This window comes from Balaenoptera musculus, chromosome 2 (assembly GCF_009873245.2).
Source record: "Balaenoptera musculus isolate JJ_BM4_2016_0621 chromosome 2, mBalMus1.pri.v3, whole genome shotgun sequence".
Classification (NCBI taxonomy): Eukaryota; Metazoa; Chordata; class Mammalia; order Artiodactyla; family Balaenopteridae; genus Balaenoptera; species Balaenoptera musculus.
In genome coordinates this window covers 89,447,180-89,466,173 of record NC_045786.1, presented here as the reverse complement: position 1 = coordinate 89,466,173, position 18,994 = coordinate 89,447,180, and the positions used below count along the sequence as shown (strand labels likewise).

The following is an 18,994-nucleotide window of genomic DNA, read 5'->3' as shown; positions in this document are numbered from 1 at the left end:
AACAGTAGCTGTCCTTTTTTTTAATTCCCACCACCCCTTCTTTGTTATCTTCACTAGTTTGTTGTATTTTTTAGATTCCACATATAAGTGATATCATACAATAGTTATAGTTCTCTGACTTATTTCACTTAGCATAGTACCCTCCAAGTCCAGCAGCCATTCTTTTGAGAGACTAGTGTGTACTTGGGGTCAAAATTCCTTGAGTCAAGAGTTTTTTATTTTATTTTTTTAAGAGTTTTAATTTACTTTTATAAAGTGCCATTCTGTACTTTTAAAAAGTGTTACAAGGAAAAGGAACTAAAATCAAACAGTATCAAAGCAACAAAATGTAAGCAAACAAAAAAACTTGTAACTTTGTACAAAAGGAGTCCAGTTCTTTTATCTTTCTTTATAGGTCCTATTTTCTTTTTTTTTTTTAAATAGGTCCTATTTTCTTTATGCTTAATAATTGTGTATTTCTCTACTGGACCAAATTTATGTTATTAACATCAGACTTAATTGTGGGATATTTAATATTTAGTAATATTTAACTCTAATAAGGACTTATCTGTAGCTGAATCTAGAAGATCATTCTGTGCTCAGGTCTCATGCTGTGTGTTTTATAACTTTCTTCAGTCATCTTTGGATCTTTAAGGATAATGGTCAGGGATGGCACTGGTCAGTGTAATCTTAGGATTACCTAAAAATCATATTTTTAGCTAATATTGTCCCATTTCATCAGAAATACAAGAATGATTTAAATGTTGTTAGGTTCTTTTCCTTTATAAATTAATGTATGTATTAGTGAACAGTAAATGGTTATGAAGAACCCTGGACTCAAAAAATCTGAATTTACTTATCTGAGTACCTTACAAAGGCTCCTTTTTATTCCTCAAGCCCAGTAGTTTGCGTTCTAAGACAACTAGTCTTCATGGGTGCCTTGAGCTGGGGTGACAGAAATGAATGAACGTCTTTTCTGTTGATTTCTGGGAGTCTGGTTTTGTTCTTGGTCACTCTTCTGCTCAACCTGAACAGAGATCCACTCGTCTGATAAGCAGAGTTTCTCTTCCCAGCACGTTTGGTGTTAGATTGTAGATTCAAGGGGTGGTTGGGGAGAGTGATGCTGGAGCTGGAAGTTTAAGCCGGAGTTCCAGGGGCTACCACAGTGACACTTCTGAAGTTGGTTAGGTTCTGGAACATGTCGCAGTCCATTTCCACAGTGAGCCTCTGGAGCCCCACCCGCATTGGTGTGAACTCGAGTTGGGTGCGCAAGGTGTTTCTGGACTGCACCGAACTTAATCTGAAATAAAGGAAAAGGCAGCTGCTAGTTCTGTCCCAGGGTCATTGCTTTGCTGGTCCCAGTGACTCTGATCCTTACCTGCTTAAAGAGGTGGACTCTGAAGAAATAAACATCCAAGTACCTTGCTGTTGAAACAGAGGAGGTTTGAAGGGGATGGAAGGCAGGAGCCTCCTATGGTGAGCAGTTGTATGTTTGAGAAGAGAAACATCCTATTCTAAGGGCTTCCAAGCTGCATCTGTTGTTTCATTTATCACCTGTGACTTCAGTCTGGTCCCGTTCTTAGTAATAGTATGTTGGGGAAGGCTGTTTTGGAACCCTCATTGCTAACTGCAGTGGGTCCAGTGGGCATATTGAGATGAAAGTATGTCAACAGGTGGTGTTTTGGAGCCCTATCAGCAACCTTCTGGTCTGCCTGTGGACCTTCTTATGTTGACTGAGGGAATGGTGCAGATTTTTTTGAGGAGCTTTGCCCCACAATTGAGCTGGGAGAACACAGAAGTCTGGTTAAATGTTGGTGGTCCCTCCTCTCAACTTATGGGCAAGACTGGCCCACTGAGTTTCTTGAGGCTGAGGCAGTGGCTCAACAACCAGACAACCTGTCAGGGACCTCAGGGGTGGTAGGAGTAGGCATTGTGAACTCTAAACTGTATGTATGTATTCAGCAGAGGATGCCGTGGACATCATGAGAGAAGGAGCAATAATGAACAAAGATATAACATCTAAAACCAACAAGGCACTAATCTAGACTATACAGGGTTTGTGTATATACACACACACACACGCACACACACAAATCAAGGGAAAAAGGCAGGAACACCAAAAGAAAGGTGGGCAAAGTTAAAAAACTATACAGAGGAGGAAATGGAAAAGGCTAATAAACATATGAAGAGTTGTAAATTAAAACAATAATGAGATATTACCTTATCCTGTTAGACTGGAAAAAAAGAGAAAGCTGGGTATTGCCAAGAGTGGAGGAATGGCAGGAAGATAGAAACTGTCAAGTACTGCTGGAGGGAGTTGTAGACTCTTGGAGCCATTATGCAAGCCAATCTGATAGCACGTGGTCAAACCAGGTCATATCCTATGTCTCAGCAACTCCATTCCTGCGTGTATTTCCCCCCACCTCCCACAAATTTTCAAGCGAGTATGTAAGGGGACGTATATTTGTAGTGTCCGAGAGTTGGAGGCGCTGTGGAGTGGCGTGGTAGGAAGTGGGGGGTGTACACGGTGGAGTAATATGCAGCAGAAGCAATGGACTTGACATGTGGATGAATCGTAAAAACATAGTTCTGAGTGAAAAGCAAGAAAAAGAATTAGACGTAACACCATTTACGTAAGTTAAAAATACAGTACTCATGAAGCAACAGTACTCATTTTATACATACTAAAAAAAGGATATGAAGAGTGGTAGTGGGAATGGGGGTAGGGAATAGGAGTAAAAGAGAATGCGTAAATAAACAAAATTCTGTATTGTGGTGTCACTAGTAGGATGCAGCTCTCTGGCTTCACTGAGAGGCAGCCTACCCTCCCTGTGGCGTTCCCTCCCCCCAGCCCTAACCCCCTCGCCTGCATCCACCAGCAATACCCAGGCTCTCCCTGTGTGACCAGGGCCGCGGCCAGCGTCAGGTGCCCGAGAGGCACAGAGCCTCCTCCGTCACTCCTGTACCCACATTGGTGGCCCCAGGATGAGAGAGGCCCTAATCCTTTAGTTCAACTCTGGCAAGTGTTTGCTCTGTCTCCATAGACAAAGCAAAAAGACAGTCATCGATCTTGGGTTCCTGCCTTTCTGACCAGTTGAGATGTTTTTTGTGGGTTGAGAAGCTTGCGGTCTCTTACCTGTAGCTCTTCTCTCTGTGAATGAGTCCCCTTCCGAAGATGGAGATCACACAGCCCTTCATGGGAGCATCTAAGGAGTTATGGACGCTGACTGAGGCCGTGAGGGGCTGATGCCGCTCTGCTGTCTCTGGCATCTGTGGGAGATGCAGTCACTCCTTCCCCTCCTGGCCACCCTCCCTGAAGCCTCCTCAGTTACTCTCCTAGCTCTGCCATCCTCACCCAAACTCCACAGCTGACTTCCCCACCCCTTTACCTGCTCTTCCTGCATTTACTCTCACCCTTGACCCATCACTGACAACCTCTGATGGTGCCTTTCCCTCACTTAGAAACTTTGGAGGGTTTCCCATTGTCCTCAGAATCCAGCTTCGGTTGGCATTCAGAGCCCTTCCTGATCTGCCCCCAATCTACCCGCAGGCTCATTTGTTCCTCCCCTGACTGCAAGACACCCCAGTCTCTTTGGGCACTTTCGCAGCCTCAACGCACCCCTCAGGCTCCCCTCCTTTGGGCCTCTTTACACAGCCTTCTGTCTGCAACGGCCTTCCCCCACCTCTGCACTGAAAGCTTACGCATTTTTCAAGGCCCAACACAAATGCCACATCCTCCATGAAGTCTTCCCCAAACCCACCAGCTGGAATTAATCCCCTTTACTTCACTTGTCCCAGAGCAATTTTGTACTTCTCCTAAAGCTCTGACATAAAAGACCGCACGTTGTGTCTCCCTTGCCCAACTGTAATAACCTCCTCCAGGGCAGAGACCAGGTCACATTCGTTTTGGTCTGGGTAGACATGTGGAAAGAGGACTGGACCAAGAGCCGTAAGCCTCTAAAATGTCCTATTTTTGTGATTGTGGGCATGATGCTCTCTGGGACTGTTTCCTCCTCTGAACAATGGGAACAATTCCACCTCCCGGGGCTTTTGTATTAAAAGAAGTAAAAGAGGTGAAAATACATTGGCACATGTACAAAGTGCTAAATAAACATAGGCTGTTATTATCTCTGTAAGTATGGAGGCAGCAACTGGGAAGACCCCAATTTTAGAAAACTTTACTTAATCTGAACTAAAGTTGGAAGATTTAAACCTTAATAGCATGTATAAGAAACCATCTCTTTCGAGAGAAGGAGCACTCAACCCAGCGTTTCCTGGTAGTTCTTCAGCACGGTCACCTGCTCTGACGCTTGAGGGGCTCGGTGCCTTCTGAAACGGGGACCTGAGTAGCGGCAAACGCCAATGATATGGGGAAGGACTGGTGCCTACCTCGATGGTAAGGTGTGGTCTGCAAATGGCGATGTCTTGCTGAGCAAAGCAGGTAGGGCTGCAGTGTGTTGCCATAGCGGTGAGTCTGAGGAAACTATTCTCTGGCGGGTTTTGTTTAAAATTGGAGAAGGACAGGAAGGTGGAGATTTTCTCAGCTGAAACATATGACAGGTGGAGTCAACGCCCAGGGGTGAGTGCATGCGCCCTGGAAACAAGCAGTAGTTTCACACACAACGCAAAGGAGTCGGGACCTCACTGAAGCCAGAAAGATGCCTCATTCCTCTCAGCAATTTCAGAACTGAACTCAGTCAAGAACCCACCCATGACCACCATCACCGCCGCCACTAACACTCTTGATGGACCACCTCCACAGGGCTGGGGAAAGGGCCCCTGTGAACTAGAACAAGTGAAGCTCTTGGAGCCTGTTTCCTTGTCTAATAATAATGCCTACCTGGCGGGACGGCTTGTGGTTCACGAGACAGTCATTAAGTGCTGGTCTCAGACCTGCCACCCAGCCGTGGCTGAATATATGTATGCTTAGTCCCCTCCCCTTCTCTGCTTCTCCTCTTTCCCTTTTGCAGAGAAAATGAAGCCATCCTTCGTCCTTGAGGAAGCCTCTGGAGCTCATGTTCTCATTCCCAACCTACAGACATAGACATCTACCCCTGCTGTTAACCGCCCCCAGCCCCCCGGAGGGTCAGGCATCCCCCTTGCCCAAGTCCAGTCCTTTGCTTTTTAAATCAGTGCCCCACCCTGACCCCACCACTGCTTAGCTGTGTAACTTTGGGCAAATTATTTAACTCTCTGTGTCTCGGTCTCCTCATCTGTAAAGTGGGATAACAATGGTGCCTGCCTCATAAGGTCGTTATGAGGATAAATGAGATGATGCATATAGAACACTTAACACCATGTTTGCCAAAAATAAGTGCTCGATAAATGTGAGCTATAATTATTCTAGTTGCCTGTCATTTCCCCAAGGGTTGCACCATCAATTATAACCCATCTCTCCTGAGGTTTCCGTCTCTTTCTCTCTGCTGATTCTTCCTCAGCCTGTAAGCGGATTCTGCTGTTTCTCATCTTAAAAGAAAACAAAGAATACCCTCCTCCCCAGTGTCCCTGGCTGACTACCACCCGGTCTCCCTTCTTTTTCCATCCATTCTTCCAGGAAGGACCGCACACCTTGTCTCACTTCCTCAACTCTCAATCTGTTTAAGCCCCAGGAACCTGGTCTTTGCTATTGCTTCTCTGTCAGACCACTCTGTCAGTGGACGCTTTTCAGCCCTGACCTCTCATGGCCTCTCTGCTGACCTTGCTTTGTGCCCCCATCCTCTCTTTCACTTCTCAGTCTCTCACTCTGCTCCTTCCCTGACTGCCCCCTGCACCCCAACATGCTGGTGCTGCCTGGGTTTCCTCCTCACCTTCTCGTCTTTTCCCAGTCCTCTCCCACTCCCCCCACCCCCATCCAGGCCTTTATCTTGTGTACCAGGTTTAGGTTTCCAGCTGCCTACTGGCCGTCACAGCTTGGATGTCTTACGGGCTTTCAAATCCAACATGCCACAAACAGAACTTAACATCTTTCTCCCCAAACCTGCTCTTCCCCATTTGCCCTATTCTAGAGGCTCACCCAAACTGGAAGCGCCCTCTCCCCACATACACGAGTTCAACCTAGCCCACCTCTTCAATATGACTTCATTTGAAAAGTGCTGCTAGTTTAGTTTGTCCTTCATTTCTTGGCTTGATTATTACAAAACCTTCCAACCTCTAATCCAGTGGTTGTCGACATTGGATGTACATTAGAATCATATGGGAAGCTTTATAAAACTATCCCAGTGCCAGGCCACACCCCAAATCAATTACAACAGACTCTGACGGTGAGGCCCAAGCATCAGTATTTTAAAAATTCCCCAGGGGATTCAACGTGCAGCCAAGGTTGAGAACCACGACTCTAATACGACCCCTTCCATTCCATTCTGCCCAAAGTTCTTTTTTTAAAATGAATTTCTGATCACATTGACTCCCCTGGTTAAAACCTGCCACCAGCTCCCCACTGCCCAGAGAACAAAACCCAAACTCCTCAGCAGGATCTACAGGCCCTTTCATGATCTGGCCTTGTCCAGCTCTCACACCACTCCCCCACTCCATCCCTCCCTCCCTTGGGAAGGGAACGGGGTGGAGGGAGTGGAGGCAGGGGGACCGGTCAGGAGGCTGCTGCAATCATGTAGACAAGCACTATTCCACTGATTCTCTTTGCCTACACATCGGAATCACCCAAGGACTTTAAATTTTTTTTGATGTTTGGGCCAAACCATAGAGTTTCTGACTTAATTGGTCTGGGGTGCAGGCTGAGCATCAAACTTCCCCCAGGTGGTTCTGATAGGCAGCAAAGTTGGAGAACAACTGCTGTAGTCCAGGGAATTTCAACCCTAGAATAACCCAGGGAGCTCTGAAAAAATACCAGTGCCTGGATCCCATCCCAAATCAATTAAATAAGAATCTGAAGGAGGAGGAAGAACCTGAGCATATGTCCCTTCTTCCTGGAATGCCCATGACCCACTTTTCTGTCTGACACTGTCCTACTCAACCTTCAAGACCCAGGGCAGCCCGATTTACCTGGGGGCAGCCTGCTCCAGCCTGGGTAAGACGCTAACCCGCCATTGTGCTCTGTTTACCTTATCAAACACTTCTTACACTGCTTCTTACACTGTCTGTTTGCTTATATAACTGCAGTCAGAATTGTGGGGTTTTTTCCCTGTGTGAAGCTCAATAAATATGTGTTGAATGAGAAAGAGAGAGAGAGAAAAAGAGAGAGAGGGCACACCAGGGGCTAGATGCTATCTCTTCAGATCTGCAGGGGGCGCTATAAAGCTGCTGCCTGCCCAGGGTGGGAGCTGGGTGTGTGGAGTGTCTGGGGAGGGGGGGCCGTAGAGAGTTACCTGAGTTGGCACTGAGTGTAAGGACAAGCTTCTTCGTCCAGAGCTTGGCAGCAAGGACACCATTGTAGTACACTGCCTGCAGCCCAATGGCCAGCTGCACTTCTTTGTCATGGTCACTAGGGTTTAACAAGTTCACAGAGAACCGGGCATCCCCTCCCAGGGCTAGGGAGCTGGGTGCTTCCAAGAAGAAATGTAGAGGATCATCAGTCTCGAGACTGGGAGGATGGATGCCATCGTCTTCCCCATGTTTCATTCTGTTTTCCTGGACCTTCTCCAGCACCTCTTTTTCTTGAAGAGATCCTGAAGAATGGAATAAACAAAGCAAGCCTCTTACCCAGCAGGTGTAGACCCTTCTAATAGCAGCCCAGGATTAAGGTTCATTTCCCGGCTGCTGCTCAAATGCCAAAGCCACAAGAGCTTTGCAAACCTCTAGGTCCGTATTTAGCTAAAAAAAGATGTGTTAGACCCATCACAGATACAGTGTATCTCTTCCAAGCCACTCAGGGATCAAGTTCTTCAAGTGCTATGAATCTGCCCCTTGAACGGTGAGAGAGCTAGTTTTTGTACAAGTTGCAGGGACTTGAATCTTCCTAAGTGAAGAAGTTTGGACTTATTCCAAGGGCAATGGAGGCCATGGAATATTCTGGAACAGGGATATTCTGTAACATAATTATATTTGTGTCTTGGGAAGCTCATTCTGGAAACTGTAAGTTGAAAATGGAATAATGATGGGGAGACTGGGGGCGGGGGTCTAGTTAGGAGGCTGCTGCAATACTTTAGACGAGAGATGATGAGGCCCTGGACGACCTACAGGCAATGGGGAAGGAGATGAGGCGATGGGTGTGAGAGTACAGTGGGGTGGTGATGGGGGAGACTCAAGGACAGTGCAAGCCTTCTTGTTTGGATAAATGGGTGGACAGTGCAGTGGTGGGTTCCAAATCAGGTTGGAGGGGTGTTGAAGGAGAGCAGAAGAGAGAGAACATCTCTTGGCAGCTGGGCTTGCTATTAACTGTGCTGTTGTATAGCAGTGGTTCTTAACTGGGGGCAGTTGCGCCCCCAGGGGACATCTGGAAATGTTGGGAGACATTTCTGGTTGTCACAACCGGTGGCAGTGGTTGAGGAGGGGTCGGCATCTAGTGGATAGAGGCCAGGAATGCTGCTGAATGTCCTGTGGTGCACAGCCCTCCACAAGGAAGTTAGCCAGTCCAAAGTGTGAATGATGTCAAACAGGGCTGAGAAATCCTGTTTCAGATGGTGGGGAAAGGCCCTCTCTTTGGCCTGCGTGTGCCTGGCGCACGCTCTGCCTCCTGTTGCTGTTGCGGGGCCCCCCTCTGCCCAGTACCTTCAGGATACTTGTAGTTCTGCGTGATGTCCTCACGGCGGTCACAATCCACACCCTTGGTGCTGATGCTGTTGCCAACATACTTAGTGTTGGAGTCGGTCAGCTCCAGTGTCCCATCCTCATGGCACTTCCAGACCACACACGAGGCATTTATCGAGGCAAAAATGTCTGATACTGCAGGGGTCAGCCCCAGCGTCCCCTCCTTGACCGCTTTGACTGGGACCAGATCACAGGCCTCCAGGACTGGGGGAGAGAAAGGTCGGTGAGCGAGAGGAACCACGCCCAGACCTCAGCTTGGGTCAGAGCCGCACAACAGCAGTCCCCATCCTATGCCCTGTTGTCCCTCCCCTGGGATCAAGGTCAGAGGTGGGCACTATGTCCCTCCCCTGGGATCAAGGTCAGAGGTGGGCACTAGGCAGGGTTTCTGAGAGGGCACTGCTGAGGTGAAACTCACTATTTAGTGACAACACTTTTTGGTCATGGCCTATGGCAGGAGCCCTCTCAGAAACTGGACGGGTAATAACCTCAGAGGTACAGAGTACACGGGAGTTCCTAAGCCAGCTTGACTACAGACGTGATAGGAATAGGTTGGCTTTGCTGAGCACTTCCTATGTGCCAGGCTCTGTGACAGTTCTGTTCCTGGGAAAGGAAGAGCCATCCTTTGATAACTCCTGAAGATTCCTTTTCTGAGCTTGAGGCTATCCTGATATCCTCTTTATCCACATCCAGAACCCCAGAAGTCCCACTCTACAAGCTGTCTTAAGACCTCTGCCCTTCCATGAGACTCAGCTCCCTCACCTGTTGCCCTGAGGGGGGCTAGTCTCCCTGAGACCTTGGGGCCAAGATGGCTAACACCTTTGTTCCCTTGAGCCTGCGGGCATCAGGTCAGCATTCTGCTGGTCACTATCATTCCTGGCGCTTCTCCTGTTTTAGGGGATGCAGACCCCCTTTGGACCACCTACTGCCCCTGTTTCCTCTCCGAAGGACTCCTTGTCCTCATGCAGCTCTGTGCAGCCCAGGGCAGTCCTGGGCCCATGCCCAGGCTTTACCTCCACTTCCATTAGGAGCACTTGGGTACAGAATCTGCCATCCGTCATAACCCTGGGGCAGAGCAGGCCGGGCCATCCAGCACTCGGTGGAAGTCTGGAAGATCCTGAAAGTAGCAAAGGAAACAATTCAAGTGGGGAAAAAAAGAGTCCCGAAGCGGTCCTAGAAATGACAGAGCTGTTATTAGGGGGATAGGTGGATGCTTCATAAAAGTGGTTGCAACACTCCTGGGAAGGGGCGTGCACTCCACAACTCACCCTGACCATCAGCATCCTGCCTTCAAGAGCCTTGAAGGCCTACTCTCAGCAGGGCCACTTGGGGGTGGGGGGTTCCCATGGGTGACACCCCGTGGGCTTGGAGCCCTTCCAGGTCTGGGACCTCATCCCCTTCGGGCTTCTCACCAGATTCTGCCTCTGTGGCCTTCTCCATTCTGAAGCCCCTCCTCATTGTAGTACTCATCGACCAGCAGGCCCCCGCCAGTGCCCTGGGCTGAGGTGAACGTGGTAACGACGCGGGCAGGGATCCCCAGGCCTCGCAGCACTGCACGGAAGGGGGCAGGGGGTCAGGGCACCAGAGAGGCCTGGGATGTGGGGGGCAGGGTATACGGCTAGCGTTTTCAGGGTCTCCTCTGGACACCGGACACTTTCACTATCTTAAATGCCAGGCGACATTGTGGAAAGAGAAGGGACACAGGCACCGGAAAGTTAGAATTGACACCAGCCAGACCCAGGCCATATGAAGGCCCAGAAATGAGGAACAAACCAGTTACACAGCAGGCAGAGTCCACAGCGGAGGGAGGCTTACGGGATACACAACAGGGCTTGCTTTCCTGGGGCAGGGGCGGGGGAAGCTCCGGGGAGAAGTGAGTTTGGGAGCAGAGCTCGCCAGATGGGCCCAACTTTGCCGAAGGGGCGAAAGGAGCTGCAGCTGGTTGGGAGGCGCTGGGGATAAGTGGCTGGTTTCTTGGCCAGACGGTGCACCGGGAGCAATTATGGGTGCGATGGAGGCGGGGAAGCGCTGCGGGGTGGAGGAGCGGCAACCCAAGAAGCAGGGCAGACACTGCGCGGACGCCAAGGGGACGTTTGGGCGCGGCAGGCAAGCCTGCTCTGTACCTGTGCAAGCAACGGCGGCCAACACCCAGGCCTGACCGTCATACACGGGCCTCCCCCGGCCCTTGACCCACTGCCGCAGGATGGGCGCGCTGCCCCGGCGCTTGTTCAGCAAGGCCCTTTCCTCGGTGGTCTGGATCTGCGGGGTGGGCAGGACACTCTTCTCCTTGAGAACGTGCAGCTGTTTGGGGAAATGTGGGTGGGCAAGGAGGGCTCATCACAGTTCTCCAAGCGTGGGGAACAGACCAGCTGCAGGGCAATCACCTGGAACTTGTTAAACCTGAGTGTCCCTGGGCAGTGAAAGCACTGAGTCCTAACCACTGGACCGCCAGGGAATTCCTGGGAATCCTCCTTTTTAACAAGTCCCCCGGAAGCAGGGGTTCATGGACCGTAGTGAAAAACAAAACTCAGGACACAAGAGCGGCAGAAGGGCTGCCCCTCGGGGGAGCGCCTTCGCAGCTCCTTGGTCTGCCTGGCGCCCATTCCTTGTAAGTGTTTGCACCTGGGGCCTCGAGGCCCACGCATCCCAAGCTTCCTCCTCCTCGCAGGCTGGCCCTGTCCCTCACCAGCTCTTCAGAGGGGTGGACGGAGCCACATGAGGAAACGCGGAACACGTTATTCCTGTGAGAGAACGTTTAAGGACAACAGGAAAGCACCAAGCTACCTTCATGGGAATAATTTAGAAATGAGAACAAATTCCTTTGACCACCTTAGCAGCAAACACTGGGTAAGATGGACCTGACCCCCTTCCTCCCAGGGACCTAAGCCCCCAGGTTGGGCTGGGGGTGGGGAGGAAGGGAGGGGGGGCCCTCCAAGGAAATCCAGGCCAGCTTTAGTCCTTGCTGGCTTGTGTCCTGAGGGATGACACCTCCCTGTGCTTTTCTCTCCCCTGTGGATGCTACTGTCCTCCCCTCCTCGCTCAGAACCTTCTTCAAGGACTGTCCCCCACACCCTGGGAGGAGGGGACCATTTGTGATTTGAAGATTGCCAGGGCCGTAGAGGTGGGGCAGCTCTGTCAGAGGGCTGCCGTCTCGTCGCCTCCCCCTCCCGACCCTGTCCTCACTTACCAATGCACCCAAGACACGGGCCACATGCACGGGGTTGCCCCACTTCTCCACCCGCTTGTCCACGCTCAGTAAGTCCAGGCTGAGGTCGATGACATCCTCCTCGAACTGTAAGGACCACACAGGGCCATGATGGCGGGTGTGCAGGTCAGGCGTTCCTCCCACAAGTCAACCCCGTCCCCTCGTCCTTCTCCAGACTCAGGCGCCACTCCTTCCTGCCTTACCCCCTCGGGAGTTCTGGCTTTTCCCTCTGCCCCCAGGGCTGCCTGGTCCCTGCGCCCGGCACTCCAGCCCTTTGCCTCTTCTGCTGTCTGACTCCTGATAGTGTGAGCTCTTGAGCTGCAGGGCTGTGCCGAGTCCTTTCATTTCTATCGTTTTGCATGTCATTTGCTCCCACCGCCCCTGACAGGGCAGTCCTGTGGGGGGGGCACGTTAGACGGCAGCTCCCGCTCTTGAGGAGCCCGGGGTTAGGAGGGAGGGGGACATGTGGCCGCTTAGGCTACAGATCTCAGCAACGCGGCCAGGGCTCTAGGAGAGATGCCAACCCGGGGAGCACACTGGAGAGAGTCACTCTGCCTCTGGGGGCTGGGGGAGGCTTTCAGAGGGCCTTAAAAGATGGGTAGGAGTTTTCCAGGGGTTAAGGGAGGGAAGGTATTCCTGGCAGAGGGAACATTCAGCCTGCACATTCAAGGGATGGCCAGGGGCTGGAGCATGGGGTGGCTCTTGGGGAAAGGAAAGCAGTGGCCTGGCTGTGAAGAGCCTTGTGTGTCAAGCCAGGGGATTCGTTTTTTGTCCTGTAGGTGGTGGGGATTTAACAGAGGTTTGATTTGCGTCGTCTTTAGGAAGATAACTCTGGAAGCTGTGGAGGATGGTCTAGTGTGGCTCTGAGGGAAGAGAGGTACCACGGGGCTGAAACTGCATAAAGAAATGGCCTCATGACCAGGGGATTTTGGACCTGCCCACTCTGTTTGACCTGAGTACTGAAGGTTATGGGACACTCACTGTCCCCCAGGCTTCCCCGGGGGCCCCCGTACCTGGCCAAAGTCCCAGGGCTCAGCCTGGATGCAGTCAGCCGTGCCCAGGAAGATGAGGCCATTCTGGTTCAGCAAGTACTCCCTGCGTTGAGCTTCATTCGCCAGGAACACAGCATCCTCTGGAGAGAAGCAGGCAGGGATGAGGCTCTGTGGGATACTGGGCTTGCCCTCCACCTCCAGGCCTCTGCCCTCCATGCTCAGGTGAGACTCAGCTGCAGGCCTTCTCTTCAGCTCCAGGCCTGATGGGGACTGAGGAGGAACCCCCTCTTTTCACCCCACACTGGGATCCAGGCTCCTCTCTGGTGAGAGTGGGGAAGGGGGTCAGAGTCCCTGGGTCAGCCACGGTGGCCTTCATGGTCAGCCAGCCAACAGGAACAAGCCAACCTTAAAAGGCCTACTGGTTCCCGAAGATACTTGCAGCCAGAGTGCTTCTGAACCAAGGGAATTTGGCAACAGCCCAGGGAGCTTCCCAGGGGGCCTGTTATGTCTCTCTCACAAGTTCAAACGAAAAAAAAAAGTGATTCAGAAAAACCAATCAAACGTGTTGACAGGCATGAGCCGAAGGGAAGATGAGCAGGGTCAGGGGCAGCGGTGGGCCTGTGTGGAGCGGTAGCCGGAGCATTAGTTTCCACCCAGGGTGTCCAAGTGGGTCTGGGACTCCTATGGTCTCTCCCCGTTGCCTCTCCTGCTGTCTCCATCCAAGGGTTGGGCTGGGGATCATGAGGAGGGTGGGGGCTTTAAGGAGTCCATCACCCACTCTAGGAAGCTGGGAGCAGCAGAGGGACCTGCTCTGCTTGCCAAGTGTCTCCCTCTGCCTGGTGCTAGGGGTGAAGTGGGGGGTGGGAGACTAGTTCCTGGGGACTAGAAAGAGAAGAGGATTTCCAAACCATCCCCCAGGCATCCAACTGGGATGAGGGTACTCAAAGTAAAAGAAGGATGGCATATTAGAAATCAGGAATCCCTGAAAAACCTGGGACAGAAGATCACAGAACCATGGGCCCAAGGAGCCCTGGGCCCCTGCCCCTCCATCCTCAGTACTGTCTGTGAAGTCAGCTGGACATCACTTCTTTGGAAATCACTTTAAACCGAGGTGTTTGGCCCCAGGCCCTGCAGGCTCTGGGAAGTACATTTTCAGAGCATAAGTAGCAGCCCCTCCTCTTCTCTGCTTGGGTGGAGCCCCTCCCCCCTTTATAAAGTCCCTGCTTATGAATAGGACTTTCATTACAGGATGTAAAATTTCCTTTTGAATCCAGGAGAGCCCCATCTCCAAGTATGCTAAGATGAGACTGAGTGCCATATAACCTCTGAAAATCTCTTACCTCCCAGGTGAGCAGTGCCAACAACTCACTCCTGGCCAGACAGACACTGCCCCCCTCCACGCCTCCCTCACCCCCATAGAGAGGCCTTCCCTACACAGGTTCCTACAAGCCAGGCATGGAGGCAGGAATCCTGGTACTGAGTCAAGACTGTGAGCTCCCTCTGAACCAAGCACTGTCCCAGAACTGTCTTTGCTGTGTCTTTGTTCTGGCCATCAGGGTCTAGCTCTGGCTGTGGGCTCAGAGTCAGCGAGGCGGGTACACTAAAGCCTCAGTTTTGGAGGGAAATGGTTTGAGGGTCTTTCAGTGTACGGAGAGCCATGGGGCCTCCCCCAGCTGAAGGGGCCCTGAATCCACACTCACCCACATGGGGCAAGGGCACCTCAATGGACACTAGTTCCCATCCATTGTTCAACCTGCCAAACCCCTTGGAGCAGAAGCAAAGGGCCTGAACTGAGGAGAGACAGGGCCACCTGAAAGAGGGGGTACTACAGAACCCCAGCCTGGGTAAAAGAAGTGGAGATAGGGAGCTCACTGGGATTCAGGTGCCATATAGAAAGGGCATCAGGTACTGGGGTGCAGGAACCTGGTAAGATTTCTTCCACTTCCCCTCGTTCCCAGCCTTGCCTCGTAATGAGGCCGTGAAAGGAAAAGGCTTGTCTGGCGTAGCAGGGACAGGCAAGCAGGAGGAAACTTTTCCCATCCCCCAAACAACCGTTCAGGGAACACAAAGGTTTAAGGTGGGGGGTGGAAAATTCTAAAGGGAAGACAGATTCAGTCTTCAGAATGGGCAGGAAGAGGAAATGTTCTCTTAGCTCCCGTTTGGAGCACGTCAGCCATGTCTGATGTCTTTTCTAGATGAAACAGTCCCGACAGCTAGAGCTGAGCTTTGCCAGAGGTGGCCACTGGAGGCCACCTGACCCCAGGAAGTCCACCCAGAGGCTGCTGAGCTAGGGAGGCTGGCTGTTTGATTTGTTGCTCCAGGCAGATATTTGGATAGGTCAGTGTGGAGAGAGCCCAGCAGTCTGTAGTAAGGACAGAACTAACAAGTGGAGGGAAGCAGAGAGCGCAGAAAGGAAGATTTACTGTGAAGTTGAAGCTGAAGCTTTGGGCCCCCCACCAGTACAGACCCCTATAAGCCCAGGGAGGAGCCTTAGCCATTCAAAATTCTGTGTTCTTTTTCTGAAAGAGGGTCCCCCAAATTATATAAACTTCAGGTCCCACAAAACCTGGATTCACCCTGGAGACAGACTTTGGGAGCCCAGGGAGGGAACAGAGAAGCCCCTCCCTCAGGTCGCCTCTTTTCCTGAAGCGCTTTCCAGCTCTTGGCCCCTGTCCTGTTATAATAGAGGGTAGTTCTCCTAGGGTCATCTCAGCGAGTCTCAGCTCCTGTGACCAAATAGCCTGAGCCAGCACCAGACAAGCCTCTGCTCTCAGTGGGAAGCCCTGGTCCAAGGTGACCCCAAGAGAGGACCCTGGGTCTGAGAGGCCATTCATCCAGGGAGCAGGCACCACGGGAGCTGAGTGCTGGTGCTGCCCTAGAGGGAGCTGGGCCTTGAGGCCTGGAGCGGTCTCACCCCAGCTCCGGGGCCTTGAGTCCTTTGCAGCCCAGGCTGGCCAAGGTCCAAACTCACCTCGACTCCAGGGGTTAAAGAGCAGCGTGAACTGGCCCAGGCATTGCTTCCTGCCCGAAACCTGCAGCAGGAGTGAGTAGTGGCCAATGACAGCGTCTGCGGGTGTGGTCATAGAGATAGTCCAGGACTGGTCATCTCTCTCCTCCACCATTGCACTCCACCACTTCCGGTCCCCCAGACTGGAAATTGAGAACGTGGCTTGGGTCCGGTTGGCCTTGGAAGGCTGATCTCCTGCAGTCACACAGAGATGAATTGGTCATTTGGACCTCTTTGCCACAACTCAGAGTAACAAAGTGAAGTATCACAAAGATGGAGCAAGTGAAAATTAGATTAGGAGGAGAATGAAAGCAGCCCATCCAGGAATGGGAGGCAGTAAAGGGTGATGGGAGAGCACAGGTCTTCAGCGCTCATGGACCTGTATCTAGAAAAGGTTCATAGTGTATAACATGGGTGTAGTAATAATACCTCTTTCATGGGGCTGATGTGAGGTGTTTTTTTTTTTTAATACATTTATTTATTTTATTTATTTATTTTTGGCTGCATTGGGTCTTCGTTGCAGTGTGCGGGCTTCTCATTGCAGTGGCTTCTCTTGTTGCAGAGTGTGGGCTCTAAGCACGCAGGCTTCAGTAGTTGTGGCACATGGGCTCAGTAGTTGTGGCTCGCAGGCTCAGTAGTTGTGGCCCGCGGGCTGTAGAGTGCAGGCTCAGTAGTTGTGGCACACGGGCTTAGTTGCTCTGTGGCATGTGGGATCTTCCTGGACCAGGGCTCAAACCCCGTGTCCCCTGCATTGGCAGGAGGATTCTTGACCACTGCACCACCAGGGAAGCCCCTGATGTGAGGTTTTAATGAGATATTGCATGCAGAGCCCTTGGCTCAATACCTGACATGTAGTACAGATTCAGCAAGTAGTAGCAATTAAATGTTATATTTAGCCTAGGTTAAATCCCATTCAGACTTTTCTACAAAACTGTTATTATATATGCAACAAAGGAACCCCTTAGTGATAATGCGGCTGAGCAACTTCTGAATCATAATAAATGCTACTTATTATGCATATTATCTCATCCTCACAGGTCCTGCCAGTGGGCAGGACTCCTGGAGGCCCAGGTGCAGTGTGAGCCATGTGCCCCTTGGTAGGCAAGAGAAAGAAACCCCCAGTCCTGCTGCCAAAGAGGTCGAGGCCTGCCCCACTCACCAGTTTGTGCAATGAGGACTACCTTCTTCAGGGTTTGCAAAAATGTGCGGATTGGAGCCCAGAAGTTCAGGCTGATGGTGAAGGGCTGCCCCCTCCTCACAATGAGGCGCTGGGAGCTAATGTCATTGGTGTGGTGCTCTGCATTGTTTCTTGCTGCCTGGAAGTCGCAGCTCTTGATCCCCAGGCCTATTGTGAAAAGAAAGAAATCACGGAGACTAGGCAAATATGACAACGTCAGTAAATGCAGAGACGCTGGAGCCAGAGACCAGGGTTTAAATCTTTGACTCAACTCACTTACTAGCTGTGCCATCTCAGGCAAGTAACTTAACTACTCTGAGCCTCAGTTTCCTCTTCCTTAGAACAATCATCCCTCCTTGCAGGGTTGTGGAAAGCAAATGAGGTAATGTATATAATGTGCTTGGCACCATGTCAGACACATAGTAAGTCCCATTAAGTAGGACTGTTACTATTATTAATAAGAGCGAAGCTTGTTCTCATTGTCAACCCCCCTTTCTGGTCCCAATCCAGAAGCAATGAATAAAATCCAGAATTTTGCTCACCCCTACTCATTTTTTTTCTAAGAACAGAATCAGACAATTTTTAGAGCTGGTTTTGAAATCACTGAGCCCAATTGTTTTGTTTTATAGGTGGGAAGAGTGAGGCCCAGAGAGTAGAAGCAACTCACTCGAGATTGCACGTGGCTCTTTCACCTAAAGGCTCATTAAACCCGTGGTACCATGCAGACCAGAAAAACGCTACAAGGAGGGGGCCTGTGAGTATCATGACATCCTCTCAGGCAGTTCTCACTTTACATCGAGAACTTGTAAATGTAAATGTGCTAACAGAGGCCCCTGAGATTTCTGCATTCTCTGCTGCTGCCTGTTTCCTTGCTTGGTGTCTGTCTCTGCCCCTTTTAGTTGGATTCCCTGGCTCCTACCTTCCTTCTCTCCCATTTAGCTTTGATGTACCACAACCCAGTGAGAAGAGCCACGTTAGGATGATCCTGGGATAAAGAATATAAATCCGTTTAACCACCATCACCATCTTACCGCCGTCATCATGATGATGACCAGTTTACCACCAACAAGCTACTCTATTGCCACTCCATAGCCACGCTCCCAGTACCATCGCCACCACAGCACCCACCACCACTTCCCACCATAACCCACCTCCGTCATCTCCACTGCTGCCAGCACTGACTACTACCCTCCCCACCAGAGCCACACAACCATTACCTCCAGTACCACCAGTACCCACTGCCAGCCCCCACACCTCAGCCCCTCCACCAGCAGCAGCGCCCATTTACTATCCCCCCACCATAGCCCTACCGCCATCACCTCCACCACCATCAGCACCCACTACCACCTCGCCGTCACGGTCACATCATCATCCCCTCCACCACCATCCTGCTTCTTTTAATGAAAACATGTAATGATGGAGGAGCTACTGAGAGCCCAGTAAGCCCTGTGGAGAGCAGGCTTGGCTCACCTTGTCCCATGGCTGCAGGTTGCTCTTATCCACTTGGCTATAGGAAACGCCTGTCTTGAACTGTTGCTCTGAGCTTCCTCTCTGAATCTGTCTTCCAGACAGAAAATGATGAAGGCACTTTTGTTGGCTTAAGAATCTGTAAATAGTGGAGTTTCCTTCTGCTCCACCTGTGTGCTTCCCCACATGTTTGTCTCTCCTGCTCCTTCCCCTCTGGTATCTCTTGGACCAGCTGCTAGGAGTTCCCCTTTCTCGTTTTATCTCTTGTGCCAGGAGGCCCAGACAGGGGTATGTCTGGCAGCCTGGAGGGGGGTGTGGAGAGGGGGAAGATCTGACAGTTGGAGAAGCCCAGGTAAACTTCTAAGCCTCTTGCTTCAGTGGCCTCAAGAGACCCTCAGAGATGTTACCTGGATGACATTGAAAGACTCTGGAAGGAGGCCCATATCCAGCTCCAAATTCAGGCCCTA

The 18,994-nt window shown here is 51.2% G+C and overlaps 1 protein-coding gene across 1 annotated transcript; it reads right to left on the bottom strand.

The window, feature by feature from the left end:
• Positions 1-420: 420 nt before the first annotated feature.
• Positions 421-18,686, bottom strand: EPB42 (erythrocyte membrane protein band 4.2). The gene is made up of 13 exons (XM_036844047.1): positions 18,531-18,686; positions 17,043-17,228; positions 15,848-16,078; positions 12,898-13,016; positions 11,867-11,971; positions 10,803-10,980; positions 10,092-10,230; positions 9,693-9,796; positions 8,644-8,886; positions 7,302-7,601; positions 4,369-4,523; positions 3,116-3,249; positions 421-1,279 (listed from the first exon to the last, which is right to left on the bottom strand). Exons 1-13 carry the CDS (start codon positions 18,538-18,540, stop codon positions 1,117-1,119), a joined length of 2,067 nt encoding a protein of 688 aa, XP_036699942.1. The 5' UTR covers positions 18,541-18,686; the 3' UTR covers positions 421-1,116.
• Between the last annotated feature and the right edge of the window lie 308 nt (positions 18,687-18,994).